General features: G+C 36.9%; 1 protein-coding gene and 1 long non-coding RNA gene across 2 annotated transcripts in view; one reads left to right on the forward strand and one right to left on the reverse strand.

The window, feature by feature from the left end:
- The window catches only part of LOC136826453 (uncharacterized), an 827,604-nt gene that overhangs the window by 436,010 nt on the left and 373,364 nt on the right, over window positions 1-18,230 (reverse strand). The window lies entirely within an intron of this gene.
- Window positions 2,667-7,653, forward strand: LOC136826767 (toll-like receptor Tollo). The gene has a single exon (XM_067084188.1). The coding sequence runs from the start codon at window positions 2,821-2,823 to the stop codon at window positions 6,922-6,924; it is 4,104 nt and encodes a 1,367-aa protein (XP_066940289.1). The 5' UTR covers window positions 2,667-2,820; the 3' UTR covers window positions 6,925-7,653.

Raw genomic sequence — 18,230 nt, forward strand, 5'->3', positions numbered from 1 at the left:
TGTTATAACCAAGAAATAAGAAAATAAGGGACTTCGTCCTAGAATCCTGTTAATATAACAAAAAGTTACATTTTTGGGGGTATAATCTTGAAAGAGCACAAACAAATTGCTTTATAACCTAGTGATAAATTCTAATCGTGAGGCGATGGTTTTGTAATATATATATATATATATATATATATATATATATATATATATATATATATATATATATATATATATATATATATATATATATATATATATACATACATATCATGCGTAATGGGAAAATTTCTCATCTCCGAGAGAAGTAAGAAGTATATTGTAAAAAATATCTCCCACGCAGCTCTTTTCATTATGGATTCCATTTTTTTAAAAATAATAATAATAATAATAATAATAATAATAATAATAATAATAATAATAATAATAACTGATTTCATTTCAGCTTTATTATAGAGGCGTGATCATTCGAATTTTCACTGAAATAAAGATAACAGAAAAATTCATCTCCCCCAAACGAGAAGCTGGGAGCATCAATAATATCTGGTAATAACGAAAATACATCTTAACCCCCTCTTCACGCCCCACTGCCACCACCACCCCTCCCCCAACAACCCCTTCCCTTCGCCCTCCCCTCCCTCGCGTATCCTGGCACCGTTCTCCCCTCCCGAATAAAGGACGGGCAGATCAAAATTTCAAGGAGCCGTTCTTAATGACATTTTCCAAGCAAGTGGAGCAGTGGAACGATTCCAAATCACCGCATTTAGACAATGCTCCCCCTGAATTCCTAAGTTGTTCCATTATTCAAAATGGGAGAGGAAGCCTCGACCCCTATTTCCCAAGAAACAGCAGGGGGCCACCGCCCCCCTCCCCCCGCTAACCTCTCTCCCTCCCCTGTTCAGCCCAAACCCTCGATCCCACCGTCGCATTTTTGTTTAAGCAGAGAATACAGACGTCTCCTACATTATATAAATAAATAAATAAATAAATATATGCATATATACATATGATATATATATACACACATATATATGTATATATATAATATATATGAATATTTATGTATATATATATTTTAATGCGTGTGTGCTCTTTACTATTACTCAAGAATAGGATCCACCACGTCCCAGCATATTAAAAGATTTACCGAGAGCTTCCTGAAGACAGCTCAAATTTCATTACTAATCCCATTAATAATAAGAGCAGTGAAGAAGTTTGGGAATTCTTTATTGCATCTCTCGATCTATTCTAACAACGAAGTTGCCGGGTTAGTTTTTTTTTTATATTATTTCATTTGTCAAATTATGTCCTCTTAAATCAACAATTAGCTGCTCACTCACGTAAAGCTATTTTGGAAATGTCAAGCTAAGAGACTCTTCACTGATATTCACGTTAACCTGGCAATGCTAATTTTGTTAATGTCAGTGCTCCCGATTAACATGAGAATTTATATATATATATAGAATCTACTGGTCACTTTTTTAGGAGATGTGTATATATATATATATATATATATATATATATATATATATATATATATATATATATATATATATATATACACATATATACTAGCTAATAAAAGACAAAGGATCCTTTGGTAAAAATGAAAAAAAAAAACACACTACCCACCGGTATGAAAACAAGCTCTTTAATCACTGATCAAAAAAATGTCTACAGAGAGACAAAAATGTCTGGGTGTCCGGATCGAACTTTACCCGAAGTCGGGCCAAAACTGGACTCCTAGAATCTATCCTCCCTCTGATCCACCCTTCGAGGAAGAGGGTGGAGTTATTAGGGGGGAGGAGCCAGGTAACGGCTACGCCCACATCTGCGGGTTTCCCATGTGAAAATATTGATTGAATATATTCTGGGTTTTACGACTGCCTTCAAACCTGATTATAAACGTCACAGAGACTGTAAATCAACAGACGTCAAAAAAATGTTAATTACAAAAATAAAAACGGCATAAATAAAGCAGTTATGCTTAAATAAACAGGGGGTTACATGCAACCAACCCACAAATGCTTCGGCACCGCCCAATTTTCGTTCAAGTTACTTTTTTCCTATCTTATTCTCGTTGATAATGCAATATTTGTCGAAGGGGCTTGTGAATCTTTTATCATACTCTTGAAAATACCAAAGGGAAAACGAAGACTTCGGTTTGGTTTACGTAACTTTTTTACAAATGATAAAATAAAGACGTATAACAACAGTTATACTTAAGGAAACCAACAAGATTTCATTTTCAGTGAAAACTTTGAAGATAACTACGAAAGAATTTTTACGTCTATGACGACCTCTACACAGTCTACGATTGTAGGCAGTGGGGGAGAATAACTTCTTGATTTTAAAACTTGGCAAAGGACTGGCCTTTATGCTAAGCGAATTGGCCCCTCCTCTTGACCCTTCGTCATCTTGACGCATTGCGCCGCCCTGGTGGAAGTCAACGTAACTAATAGATTTAAAAAATCGAAAAATTCCTTTAATTAAATCATTTCCAGCGTGATCCTTTCTATCAACGATTTCATTTGTGGAGAATTGAGCGAGTTTGGGATACTTGAACAGCAAAGAAAACGAACTTACGCGGCATAGTTTGGCTGGAAGTTAGTAAAAGTCGCGAAGTGTGGCAACTGCACGGGTCGCGGGCCAAGTTACAAGTACGGGCGGTGCTGGGAAGCTGAGGTTAGTTTATATCTCGCACTGTCAGAGTAGAGATGCAACGCTCTCTCCTCGTAGTCGCTCGCGAACTTCGCTGACATGATCGAGGTGTAACAGAGAGAAAAGCGAAAGACAGTTTTGAGATCGTTCGTTGTCGGGACTTTGGCCACCACGATGAAGGTGACAGTGGCAATTAGTGTGTTGGCAAGTGTTTTAACCACAGCAGTTACTCTAATTTACAATGCACCCGAAAACTGTAACTGGAATTATCGTGACAGTAACCAAAAAGACGTGACTCTCTCTTGTAACTTGAGAACCATTGGCAGTGACTTTGACACGAGCAACTTCTCGATCTCGCAAAGTGAACACACAACCGATCTGGAAATTCTGTGCAGTGATGTCTTGTTTTTCCAGTCGTCTCTCCAGCCTCGTGTTTTCCAGCGGTTGTTTAATCTCGATACCATCACGATCGAGTATTGTAAATTGACTGGGCTCCCGGCTGGAACTTTTCTCGGACTCGATGCCATGAAAATGCTAACAGTGAGAACGCATAACAGCGACTGGAGCGCCATGGCTCTCGAACTCAGTCCCGATAGTTTGGTTGGAATGCCCCATCTGGAACGCTTAGACCTGGGTCAAAATAATATCTGGAATCTGCCCGAACGTGTCTTCTGCCCACTGCCCGGTCTCCGACACCTGAACCTCACTTGGAATCGCCTTCAGGACGTGTCGGAAATCGGGGTTACCGGCAGTTGCGGTGCACATTTGGTCACCCTTGACCTCTCTGGAAATGACCTTGTTGTCCTTCCAGAGGCTGGACTGGCCGGCCTGGAATCTCTTCGTGAACTCTACCTTCAGTATAATGACATTTCCATGCTGGCAGATGGAGCGTTCCTGGCTCTCAATTCTTTGAATGTCCTCAACATTTCCAGCAACCGTCTCGTTGCCCTTCCCCCCGAAGTGTTTAACGAGACCTTAGGGCTGACGGAACTCTACATGCATAACAACACCATCAGTGTTTTAGCCCCGGGACTGTTTGCAGCCCTCAGCCGTCTGACTGTTTTGGACATGTCCCACAACCAACTCACTTCCGAGTGGGTGACGGCCGAGACATTCCGAGGGTTGGTGAGACTCGTTTTCCTGAATCTGAGTCGTAACCGCCTCTCGCAGGTCAACCTCGACATGTTTCGTGACTTGTCGGCTCTCCAGGTTCTGGATCTGAGCCACAACCAGCTGACTGTCATCGGCGACATGACATTCTCCCCCCTGGCCAACCTGCACCGGCTGGACTTGAGTTACAACAGACTGATGGGTTTGGAAGGGAGAAGTTTATTGGGCTTACACGTGTTGTCTTCCCTTTCCGTTGCCCACAACAACGTCTCCCGCATCGCCCCCGATGCCTTCAACAACTGCACGAATCTTCGTGACCTGCGGCTCGAGTACAACTTCATGGAATCGATCCCCGAGGCCGTTCGTGCAGCAGAGTACCTGCGTACTTTAAAGATCAGCCATAACGTCATAACGAGTGTGACCAAGGATGACCTCACCCCCCTGAGCGGCCTGAGGCATCTGGATATGTCGAATAATCGTCTGCGAGGGTTGTGCAAATCGTGTTTGGGTGGTCTCGAATATTTAGAAGTCTTAGACTTGTCTCGCAACGAGTTAGGGTCAGTGCCGCACGGTGTGTTCGATACAAATACGAGATTGCAGTTGTTGAGAATGGATGGAAATAAGATGAGTGATATTAATGGTTTGTTTGCTTCGTTGCCTAATCTCTTGTGGCTTAATGTGTCTGACAATCGCATCACGTGGTTCGATTACGCCCTCATCCCGAATCAACTGCAGTACCTCGACCTTCACGACAACAAGATCAGGGACCTCGGGAATTACTTCAGCTTGGAAGGGAAACTGGAACTGAGAACACTCGATGTAAGTCATAACCAACTAGAAAGTCTTGGTGGTCCGTCTGTGCCGGACAGCGTAGAACTTCTTTTTGTAAATAGTAATAAAATCACTCGCATTGGTGCAGGAACTTTTGCTAACAAAAATAATCTCTCTATGGTTGACTTATATGATAATCTTCTCAGTAAGGTTGATTTGAACTCTATCAATCTCCCACGTGTCCCAGAAGACCGTGACCTTCCCGAGTTTTATGTAGGTGGCAATCCCATCTTCTGCGATTGCAACATGGAATGGATGCACCGTGTCCATCAGATCAGCGGTCTGAGGCAGCATCCACGTGTGATGGATTTAGACAAGGTGATTTGCACTCTCCCCTACCCCCGTACAGAGGAGAACCGAATTCCTTTCTTGGAGACTCAGCCATCGCAGTTTCTGTGCCCCTACACCTCCCACTGCTTTGCCCTCTGCCAATGCTGTGATTTCATCGCTTGTGACTGCCAGATGACATGCCCGAAGGGATGCTCTTGTTACCATGATGACACGTGGGCCACTAACATCGTCGACTGTTCTGCCAGAAACCACCACCAGCTTCCGGATGACATACCCATGGATGCCACCGTTGTTTTCATGGACAAAAACGAGATGCCAACCCTCGATGCCCACCACCTCATTGGCAGAAAAAATCTAAGGGCTCTTTACATCAACAGTTCAAGGGTGGAGAGGATCCAAAACCGCACTTTCCACGGCCTTTCCTCCCTCAAAGAACTTCATCTCCACGACAACATGTTGGCAGAATTGCACGGGTACGAATTCGAACACCTGGAACATCTACGTGAGTTGTATCTTCAGAACAATCGGCTGAAAATCATCAATAACGCCACCTTTACCGGTCTGAAGGCTCTCGAAGTTTTGAGGCTGGACGGGAACTTCATCTTTGACTTCCCGGTGTGGCACCTGAAGCTCAACTCGGGCCTCAAACACGTGGCACTCGGTGCCAATGCATGGTCGTGCGAGTGCCGGTATATGGTCGACTTTAAAAACTGGCTTATTAGGGAAACAGATGTTGTTCACGATGCCAAATCTATCTTTTGTGTATCCAATTCCTCTGGGGACCCCGGTCCTTATGTGCTTGAAAGTTCATATTCGTGTGAAAACTTTGTTGCAACATCCATTGTGCAAGAAAAGCTAGAAAATGATTTCTTGCAACCAGTGTTAATTACTCTTGGCATATTTTTCGTTGTATTAGTCGTGGGTGTTGTGTTTGCTGTGTTCAGAGTCCGCCTGCAACAAAGTGTGTCTAAGAAATGTGGGCTGAAGTGTTTCCCGTCGCAGCCGACCCCTCCCAAGGAAGACGAGAGGAACATAGTGTACGATGCTTTTATCAGTTACAGTGAAATGGACGCTCCCTTCGTCACCGAGGTCTTCGCTGCCGAGCTCGAGAACGGAGACCCCTCCTACAAGCTGTGCCTTGCCTCCAGGGATTACCAGACCGTCGGGACATACGTGGGAGATTTTATCGTCCATTCCATTGAATCGAGTCATAAAACCGTTCTAGTCTTAACGAAAAATTTCGTCGACCACGACTGGTGCAAATTTTCATTCAAAGCCGGCCACCTGGAGGCGCTGAAAAACTTCAAAAACCGCGTGATTGTCGTGGTGTGCGGTGACGTGAACGAGAGCGAGATGGACTCCGACCTCGCCTCCGTCGTCAAGGGCGCCACCAGACTGAAGTACGAGGACAAGTCCTTCTGGAGCAAGCTGCACGCCTCCCTCCCCAGCGGCACCAACAAGATCTCGCAGCAGTGTTACATCACCGAGACCAACTACATCATGAGAAACAGCGTGCCCGTCTTGTCCCCCAACCACACCCTCAAACAGGGGCAGTTGGTGCCCAACATGGTGCTCACGAATGCCATCAAGACCCCGGTCACTCACTATCACCAGCAGCCGCAGCAGCAGCAGCCGCCTCCCCATCACCCTCACTATCACCAGACACAGCCGTCCATAAGCAGCGATCCGGGGGAGCTCGACAAAACCTTCGTCAGTGTAGAGACGGCCCAGTCTAGTCTCGCCCCGAGTCTCAGTCATTCCTACATGTCCATCGACTACGGGGCCGCCAGAAATTCCCACATTTATGCCTCCATTGACGAAACCACGCCAGCACTCCCCCCGTCCACGCTCCCTTCAGTACACACACTCCATCACCACCTCCGTCAGCAGCAGCAGCAGCAACAGCAGCAGTCACAGCAGTCACCTTCCCCTCCCCACCAGTACCTCCCAGTCAGTAACAGCAGTCAACAGCGGCGGCCTCTGACTGGGGCTCCCCCAATTCAGGCTTTCGATCAGCCAGCAGTCACGGCGTCCTATTTCATATAAACTGTCAGATTATTAAGGGAAAAAAAAGAAGTAATTTATATTATTATTATTATATAATGATTAATCTTGGTATATGTGAGATTTAAAAGAATTATCTATATAAATATATATAAATCTATGTCCTTGTTGGCAGCAGTATGTATGTCATGTCTGTTGGATGTGTCTAAAAAAAAAAATGTCGTGAGGACCAAAACGTGAATGGATCAATTACTATTAATTAATCAATAGGTGTAATAGTGTTGTAGTTGACCGTCAAAGCTAAAAGAAAAATAAAAAAAAAGCTAAAAACAAACGGAGACTTGGTGAAAGCCTATGCGGCGGGGGAAGGAGAAAACTGATCATGTGTTAATTGTTTGTGTCTAGTCAAAACATAAATAAAAACGCGAAAAACTTTTTAAACGAGACAGCATCTGCTCTAGTGCCTTCAACTGACGGCCTTTGTTGCAACAATGTTTTGGGCTGATGATATAATATAATTATGTGTGTGGACGTAGCTTCTTGCGTAGCGTATATATGGCTCTTTGCTGATTATGTCGGAGAAATATTCATTAAAAAAAAAATGAGGATCATTTGTAAATACTGTACTATAGTTTAATATGTATAAATCGTGATACTTATGGCCAAAGTGTGATAATATTTAGCTGTTACATTAAGCTCAAGTCATGAGTTTGAACGGGTATTTTTATAAAATCAAATAACTACAAAAAATAAAATGATGACTTGTTAAAACGCTGCCTCTCATTAGCTACCTACTATTATTTGTGGTGATTTGAAGACTCAGTTCCGATCTGTGATAAGGAATGTACCAAGTAAAATAATTACTATTAATATATTTTCTGCAAATATCTTAGAATTGGATATACATAATAAAATACTATGAGACGAGACTATAAAGTCCCTATGTACTAATTTATGTTAAAAATAATAGAAGTTTAAAAAAAATTATTCATATTCATTTACATTTTGACAGAAAAGATGTTCAGAGGATATTCAGTCATGTTCATATATATTGGAATTACCAAAAATTTAAATTTAAATCATCTTATTTTGGATATTGACAACAGTTGTCATTTTTTGTCAAAATACACTTCTCAAGATAAACAGGTTTATAACTTGGATTATTTATCAGACTATACTCAGTTAAGGACTTTTTTTTTTAACTGATTATTTCTAATTTTCTTTGATGGAGAGAAAATCCTACGGATGATGTGAAAATGACCTGATAAAGATTTAATGACAAAAATGAGTAAGAAGCTGAAAGACGCACGAAAATATGATGGTTGGAGAAAATATTATGAAAGATATGAATATAAGAAAAAAAAAGTCATGAGAAATGAATAAGGTTGAATGAGTCACTGGAAGCAAAATGAATAATGAACTTTAAGTCAATTAAAGCAGAACACTTCATATACAATATATATGATACAACTTTTTTTTTTTTATCAAAGTAACACTTATGTTAATATAAAGGAGAAAATAAGTAAAGGAATTTTTCAGAAGGTTCTCAAAAAAAAAAGAAAAATTGACAATACAGAATGAAAAATAAGAAAAAAGTATATCAATGCCATGAAACAAAGTATCTTTGCGTAAGAACATTTCATAATAAAAGTATAGCATTATGCAATTATGGATATAGAAAAAAAAGACGATGAACTTAACAGTTTACTTTAAAAATTTCTATGAACTGAAAAGTTTATATACAATAAGAAACATCATATCAAATAGTTGAACCAGATTTTAAGAATAAAGGTTAAAGCTTATAAGCGTATTCAAATGTCTGAAAAAATCATTTACAAATAAAAAAAACATCTATAATATAAAGAAAGAAAATGAAAGTTTAAAAAGAAAGAGGTAATAAAATATGCTGAAAAGAAAGTAGAAAACTGAACGATAATTACTCTGAAAGAAAGATTAATATAAAGCTTCGATAAAAACAAACTAATAAAAAAATATTGCTCAACAGAAAGATTGGCGCAAAGGACTGATGGAAATGAATTCAGGCTGGGAAATGTATCACAAGAAATTTTAAATGACGAACGGGCGAAGTGAAGATGAATGGAAAGACCCTTAAAGGAGAAGAAAAAACAAAAATTGGCAACTCGCAAACCTCCCTGGCTTGAAGGGTTACTCCAAAGATGATCTTAGAGATGAGAGGGAGAAACAGATATTATATACAGATATACTGTATATATACATATAAATTACTTAGTATTTTATTATTTAATAAAACCTAGAAAAATACAAGTAAAAAGGGTTTATGGAAAATGAAATCCATGATCATTCCAAAGGATAAGATCGAGTTTGAATACAACATCTGAAGGAACTTAGTGAGAGTCTCTCTCTCTCTCTCTCTCTCTCTCTCTCTCTCTCTCTCTCTCTCTCTCTCTTCTGAGAAAAGGAAAAGAAGGAAATGTGGATATTACATAAATGATAAGGAGTATATATATATAAAAATAACATCCAAGGTACCGAAAAATAAAATTCATATAATGAGAATAACAACGTAGGTAATGGAAAAATAAAATGAAAATGGCATCAGATGTAGAAAGTGAATTTTAAAGTAACTGATACTGAAGTTACTGATTAGAATTCATCTGATTTTACATCAGCAGTGATAGGATAAATATAATAGAGGTTTAATAATACATATGGTAATAATTTTATTGTCATGACAGCAATAGTAAATAAAGTTTTTGAAAGGAAATGACAAACTCTAAAAGGAATTATACCAAAACCGCATCAGCGGGAATAGTTAATTGTATATCATCAATGAACAAGGAAATATGGAATGAAAGCAATGAAAAAGGCATTAATGGGAATGTAAAAATATATTTAAAAAAAAAAACTGTAATATACCAATGAATAAAGCATGACGAGAATAGCACCATGGGCAATGAATGGAAAATTTTATAACACGTAAAATTACGAACAACAATGCACTAATGGAATTACACTCATAAAGGTCATGTTATTAAATAAGTCGTTCCGTGAATGACAGGTTAGGTGATATACTCTGCAAGATCAATATTATTACTATTAAGAAATCACTGAATAAAAAGTTTGTAATGTCAACAACGGCTGCTAAAATTCTACTCTGCACGAAATATCTGTACAATAGATAATAATAATATACTGATGTTTTATATAGTGCATAATTATGAAATGCACTATATACAGAAATGCATACATACAATACATAGATATATACATTTATGTTTTTGCACATACATATACAGTATTTATGTACATATACATATATTTATATATAAATATGTGTATGTGTAATTTATATATATATATATATATATATATATATATATATATATATATATATACATATACATATATACCTATATATATATATATAATATATATAGATAGATAGACAGATACGAGAATATATAGATACAGATATTTATATACACTTTAAAACAACTAGCAGCTGAGAACAAAATGAAAATCGCGAATGCAATACAATAACGACCAAAAAAAAAAAAAATGAAATCAATCGTTATGCAACGATGAAAACAATATGAGCCACTGGACGCTGTTAATCCCTCCACTTCACTTCACAAAAGGGTTTGGGATTCATCGAGGATTTAATTGCTGCCCAATTGGTGCTGAGGGTATTGATCGACGGGTATAATGAGAAATCCTTACTACGTGCTAAAGAGTTTGTCGCCTCGGTCGATTCCCCTTTCGGATGGATTTTATTTCTTCGATTTTTATCTGTCTTTTGTTTTGTTTTTTTCTGATGTTGTTTTTTCTCTAATGATAATAATTTTTAGATAGATATTTTTCTTTGATTTTCGTCTGTGTTCTGATTACCTTGAGCTGTTGTTTTCTTTTTTAAATAATATAACAATAACAATAACCAGGATTCCCCTTTTTCATAGATTTTTTCCTTGATTTTCGTCTGTCTTTTGTTTCTCTCGGGTGTTGTTTTTCTCTAATAATGATAATAACAACAACAAGTTCTGATTACCTTTAGCTGTTGTTTTTTTAATTATATAACAATAATAATAACCAGGATTCCCCTTTTCAAACATTTTTTCTTTGATTTTCGTCTGTCTTTTGTTTCTCTCGGATGTTGTTTTTCTCTAATAATGATAATAATAACAACAACAACAGTAATAATAATAATAATGATAATGATAATAATTAGGATTCCTCTTTTGATAGATTTTTTCTTTGATTTTCGTCTGTCTTTTGTTTCTCTCGGATGCTGTTTTTCTCTAATAATAATAATAATAATAATAATAATAATAATAATAATAATAATAATAATAATAATAATAGTAATAATAATAATAATAATAATTAGATTTTTGTCTTTGATTTTCACCCGTCTTTTGTAACTCTAGGATGTGGTTTTTCCTCTAATAATAATAATAATAATAATAATAATAATAATAATAATAATAATAATAATAATAATAATAATAATAATGATGATTAGGGCAACATACTTACAGAACGGTCTCTTTTTCTCGACTACAATTCAAAGGGGGTCTGTACATTATGACTGGGGAAGGGAAGGGAAGGCTCAGTAAAATCAATTTCATTACCCAGAGTGCAGATACACAAAACAGTTTTATAAGGAAGCACAAACACTGTAAAATACAGGGCATAAAAATCGTTACCTTTCAAAGAAGGACTTAGCCTACAGAATGTTATTTAATCTGTTTACTGAGAATCTCTTCAAAGGGCCGCCCACGTAACGCAAGCACCTCTCATTATAAACATATAAAAGATTAAAAAAAATTCAAAAGATTTCCCAGTCATCAAGTGGTCAAAAAAAGCAGTAAAAATCGAGTCATTCATTCCGTAAACCTATAAAGTGAATTAAAATGCCTTATTGACATTTTAATGCGTAATAACCACGACTTATTATCAACCGCAAAAGAAAATTGAATTCTAACTGGCCGTGTTTTCAGTCCGTTCATCAACCACAATTTCCATACAATAAAAAAAAACATTAAGGTTTGGGGAAGGAATCGCGTCGCAGCCTTCAGGCCACAATGGAAATCGGACACCGAGGGGGAAGCCTAAAATGTAACATGACGCCCAAACAATTTAATATTTCATTATAGGTTCAAACTGACAATTTATTATTCCATTATGAGTCAAAATAGCTCATAATGCACTAAACCGGGGACTGTTTTTTCAGGCTAATGGCTGACGTAACCAAAAAACGACTATAAAAAGGAACAACAAAATTAGTATTTTTGTTGGTTGAATGGTAAGGACAACGAAGAAAACACTGACCATAGACCCAATGGTTCGGGCAAGGCCTACTATACCCCAAAAGTCTGGGGATGGGTGGGGAGGTCCATGGGTATTCTCGTAAGGTGGGGTGGGAGCCCTTCTCTGAGTTGCGGTAGGAGTGCCCTACTAGTGAGAGGGAGGGAAGGAGGGGGGAGGAATAGGATTTAGGATGGAGGGAGGGGGGAGAGGAACGAAAACATTCCGACCATACATTGATGGTTCAAGCTACAGACCACACTGAGTAGATCTGACGGAGAGAGCCCCAGGGATGTTTTCTTTTCATTATTAGAAATATTCTCTATTCAGCTGATAGAGAAGCCAGTGACAAATGGCTCTGATCAGATAGTTTTCTCTCTTCTCGGAAGATATGATTGATTACGTTTGACGTGGTCACCGAAATCTTTGTGTGTGTGTGTATGAGAGAGAGAGAGAGAGAGAGAGAGAGAGAGAGAGAGAGAGCATACTGTATATTTACACTGCGACCAAACATCATCTGGAACGACAATACAGGGATCGGGAACAAATAACACTTTGATGTTCAAAAATCGTAACATCAGACGAAATTAGACGTGACACTGACGATTAGGGCGAAAATCACACTTCGCCTTATTTAGCGGACGACACTGGCTGGACACCGCGGCTTTTTTATAATCGCCAAATATGCAAAACAGAGATTGAGAAACTATTAATAGCAATGTCACAAATGGCTATTGTGAGCGAGTTTTCTTCTTCCCGGAATAAAGAAAAAAAAATAGTGAATGAAGGGCATTAGAGAAAGCAGGCTTCTTCTTTTACTTCGGAAGTTTCAAGCGAGACAAACAAGCAGAGAGAGAGAGAGAGAGAGAGAGAGAGAGAGAGGACACAAGCCCGTGGGAAACAAACTGGCTCTAAATGCGGACTGCTGGTCGCGGAAAGAAGCAGAATTTGTACAGAATTTCTATTAAAGCATTAAGGTCAGAGAATTTTTTGTGGCGGAATTAGCGTCACTGTGCAGATAACATTATTATTATTATTATTATTATTATTATTTAAAAGTAAACTATAAAGAACCCAAACAAGGCGAAAAGGGGGAAGTATATATATAAAAGAGAGATAAAAGTATCAGACTTCATATATATATATATATATATATATATATATATATATATATATATATATATATATATATATATATATATATATATATATATATATATATATATATGTAGCATAATCCTCCTCCCCCCAAACCGCACATTTCCGCACTTGACCAAATCAACCTGAATGCTTTTCTTTTAGATTCCTCTCCGCTCTCGAGTCTGGTCGGTCGGCCACTTGGAGCGTCCCAGAGCGCCATAATGCGATTCTGCATGGCTTTCAGCATCCCTTTAAGAAGAGAAGGATCTCATTCTTAATAATAGACAACAACAACAACAACAATGTCTGACAATCAACGCTAAAGACTAGGTTTCCCCCCCTGTGAATATTGATGACGGGGAGGTGTGAATAAAAACTGATTTGTTACATATACGTGCTAATATAATAGAATATATATATATATATATATATATATATATATATATATATATATATATATATATATATATATATATATATATATATATATATATATATATATATATATATATATATATATATATATATATATATATATATATATATATATATATATATATATATATATATATACATATACATTTGAAGGCAAGTAAGAAAATAAATGAATAAAAACATCAGGAAATACGAAATAGAATTAAAGTTATCAGTGTAACCAGAACTTAAACATGAATAACGTATTCATGAAAATGAAAATAAACTAAAAAAATATATATATAAAAGTAAAAAAAAATTACAAAATGTTAAAAAAAATTTCCTCGGGGAAATTATTGGGTAAAAATTAAATCAATTAATTTTATATCAATCCTTATCAATTCGATGACGAATATATCACAAAGGGATTTGACAAGCGATAGAATACAAAAAAAAAAAAGTTTGAAATTTCATTCTGCAATATACAATTTTTTTTACACTTCTCACAGAACGCAAAAAAACCATACGGGAAAAACACGCAACGCACGCAAGCGAACCTCTCATAGGGATATATATATATATATAAAATTATAATCCCCGCCACGCACGCACGCACGCACGCAATAACAACAGAACAGGCGTTTCAAATTGCGTGGGAATGAGATTACTCCCCCTGATCAACAATAAAGACGCCCATAGGGCGGTGCACTGTAGACATCATTACTTAAGGTTCTCTGCAGCTGCAACCCCTTTCGTTCCTTTTACTCTACCTCCTTTCATATTCTCTTTCTTCCATCTTACTTTCCTCCACCCTCTCCTAACAACTGATTCATAGTGCAACTCTAGAGGTTTTCCTCCCATTACACCTTTCAAAACTTTTACTGTTAATTTCAGTTTCAGCGCTGAATGACCTCATAGGTCCCAGTGCTTGGCTTTTGGCCTCAATTCTATATTCAGTTCAATTCAATTAATAAAGACAGCAAGTGCGATACACCTTTCGTCGTTAAGGAGTGAATTCCATTTACTGTTTCTAACGCCATAAATAACTGTCTTCAGTATCATTAGCGGTAGCCTTGGAAGCAAATTTAATAAAAGAATCTCTAGGTGCTAAATAACGCAAATTTACTAAAAGAATCTTTCGGTGCTAAATAACGCAAATTTACTAAAAGAATCTTTCGGTGCTAAATAACGCAAATTTACTAAAAGAATCTTTCGGTACTAAATAACGCAAATTTACTGAAAGAATCTTTCGGTACTAAATAACGCAAATTTTCTAAAAGAATCTTTCGGTACTAAATAACGCAAATTTTCTAAAAGAATCTTTCGGTACTAAATAACGCAAATTTAATAAAAGAATCTCTAGGTACTAAATAACGCAAATTTAATCAAAGAATCTCTAGGTACTAAATAACGCAAATTTACTGAAAGAATCTTTCGGTACTAAATAACGCAAATTAACTAAAAGAATCTTTCGGTACTAAATGGCGCAAATTTACTGCAAGAATCTTTCGGAGCTAAATAACGCAAATTTACTAAAAGAATCTTTCGGTACTAAATAACGCAAATTTACTGCAAGAATCTTTCGCTACTAAATAACGCAAATTTTCTAAAAGAATCTCTGGGTACTAAATAACGCAAATCTACTGAAAGAATCTCTAGGTACTAAATAACGCAAATTTACTAAAAGAATGTTTCGGTACTAAATAACGAAAATTTACCGAAAGAATCTTTCGGTACTAAATAACGTAAATTTAATCAAAGAATCTCTAGGTACTAAATAACGCAAATTTACTAAAAGAATCTTTCGGTACTAAATAACGCAACGAACTGTACTTCCCGAACCAGCCTTAAAGCTGAGACCCGCTGAGGCAAACTCTCTCTCTCTCTCTCTCTCTCTCTCTCTCTCTCTCTCTCTCTCTCTCTCGTACTTCATTTAGACGTCCTGTTTCAAACAGCGGCTTGGTTCTTTTCTTTTTTACAATTTTTTTACCGGGAATTTCAAGTGATGCTGGAGAATAATTTTATTTATTTTCATTAATCAGAATTTTGTTTTCACTGAATGCCGTCATACATATTTTTTTGTTGAATGCATGCTTAAGATTGCATGACAATTAGCTGTATAGAATATACATACATGCATACATACATACATACATACATATATATATATATATATATATATATATATATATATATATATATATATATATATGTGTGTGTGTGTGTGTGTGTGTGTGTGTGTGTGTGTGTGTGGCTTAAAGTACAGTTAGTGAATATTAATCTGATGAAGTTGTAACAAGAAATAAGTCAATATATATATATATATATATATATATATATATATATATATATATATATATATATATATATATATATGTGTGTGTGTGTGTGTGTGTGTGTGTGTGTGTGTACATAGGGTACCATTCAAAATCTTGCTCCTGCAAGTAGACAGATAGATAATGAACTTCACGCTTCAATTCCAAATTAGGAACAACTCTTACTAGGAACTCTGGAAATCGAAAATGCGACTTGCAAATCCACAAAGGACTCAAAGTTGTCTACGATGTTAAAATCAGAGCAGAAATGAGTTTGTTTTTAATTTTTTTTCCTGTTAAACTTCCCCAGCCACCAAAAATGAGCAACGTTTTACATTCGGAAAAAAAAATGATTATTAGATTTCAGAAAATTCATTGTATAGAAAAAAAAAATGCTTGGCAAAACACGCAAATGATGATACCAAGCTCTGCTATTCAACATTTTATTCCGGGCAACAACGGTTCAAATGAAATTTATCCGGCTACATATTACAGCACACAAGAACGAGTTCCTGGATTTTTCTCTTTTATTTCATGCTTTTTTTTTTTTTTTTTTGTGGAATTAAGCTTTCGGGTAAACTGTCAAAAAACATTTTCTAGCAACGAAGTTCACTATTATTCCGTTCCCGGAGTGAGTTCTCCGCGAGAATAGACACGCCGCTAGATAGGTAACAACACAAAGAATGATAAATTTAATTGGAAGTCAGCGATACCGAATCAGGTGGGGAATTTTGCATGTATAAAACTGTGTCACTTGCACAGTTGTTCTGTTAAATAAGATGGTGTCAGGAAAAGTTACAAGCTTTCCAGGACTATCAAAAAACTCTGGCTACAAAAAGGTTGAGATTGGAAGGCGATTAGCACTGCTGCCATATTTTCTCAAACCCGTTCAGACTTTTCAAGAAAAAGGGTGATAATTTGGTATATTTGGCGCTGCCATTTCCCAGTGTTATAGATGATTAAGAGGAAGTGACCAGTGGCTACAGTAATAAGAAGATTGTCTGTCACCTTCCTTCTCCATTCGTCAGTACAAGAGGAAAACACGAAGAACAGAGCATTAGACATGGACCTTGCTGTACATTTGCCAAATTGCTCAATACAAAACTGAATTAAAGGGGTGTATAATATATATATACCTTTTATGTATACAAGTACATACGTTAACATATATGCATGCATACATTTCTTAAGAACGAAGTCACTTGCCAATAAAACCAAACGGCTGGACAGTCCGCTCGAATATGTCCGCTCTCAGGATGAACCCTAACCTCGCGGTTTATCCTTAAAGTGTATCTTTTTGGATCGGGATTAAATACCTCCTCCGACAAGATGGGAGACGTGTCAACGCCGCTAACTATAGGAAAGTCAAGAGTATACATTTCCTCTTCGTATTGTAGCCGTAGAATGACTAGACGAGAGGCTATACTGATTTAAATACAGCGGGAACTCGTGGCCGGCCATACGGGCTGCTCCAGGAGCAAGAGCCCGTGCCGGCACAAGGCTGGCTTAATCTTAAACAATGTCCGGTTATTTTATGGCTACCAGACGACGAGGGCTGATAGTCCTGGTAATCTTGTAAATTTTTCTGAAGAAATATCTCCGCTAGATAGCATCCTGTTTAACTGCTGAAGTTCTGGTTTTTATATATATATATATATATATATATATATATATATATATATATATATATATATATATATGTGTGTGTGTGTGTGTGTGTGTGTGTTATATGCATATTCCCATTAGCGGTTATTCCTGTGGCATTGGCTTTATATATATAAATATATACTGTTTATATATAAATTTCTGGCTCACATCAGGATCGAACCCAGGTCTTTCAAATGAAAGACCAGAGCGCTGCCAACCAGGCTACACAAGTCATTTGAAAGACCTGGGTTCGATCCTGATGTGAGGAAGAAATTTATTTCTGTTCCACACGTAATTGTGTGTTGATATTTTACATGTACACACACACACACACATATATATATATATATATATATATATATATATATATATATATATATATATATATATTATATATATGTGTGTGTGTGTGTCTGTTTGTGCCACAGGTGGAGAAAGGCTTCCGTAACCAAATCAAACCAAAAACCCCAACGCCAATAAAGAGAGACGACGCAGCACCAAGCTCTACATTATTTCTCATGTCTCCCTGGGACCTTAAACTAACAA

Source organism: Macrobrachium rosenbergii, chromosome 41 (assembly GCF_040412425.1).
Source record: "Macrobrachium rosenbergii isolate ZJJX-2024 chromosome 41, ASM4041242v1, whole genome shotgun sequence".
NCBI classification, from domain to species: domain Eukaryota; kingdom Metazoa; phylum Arthropoda; class Malacostraca; order Decapoda; family Palaemonidae; genus Macrobrachium; species Macrobrachium rosenbergii.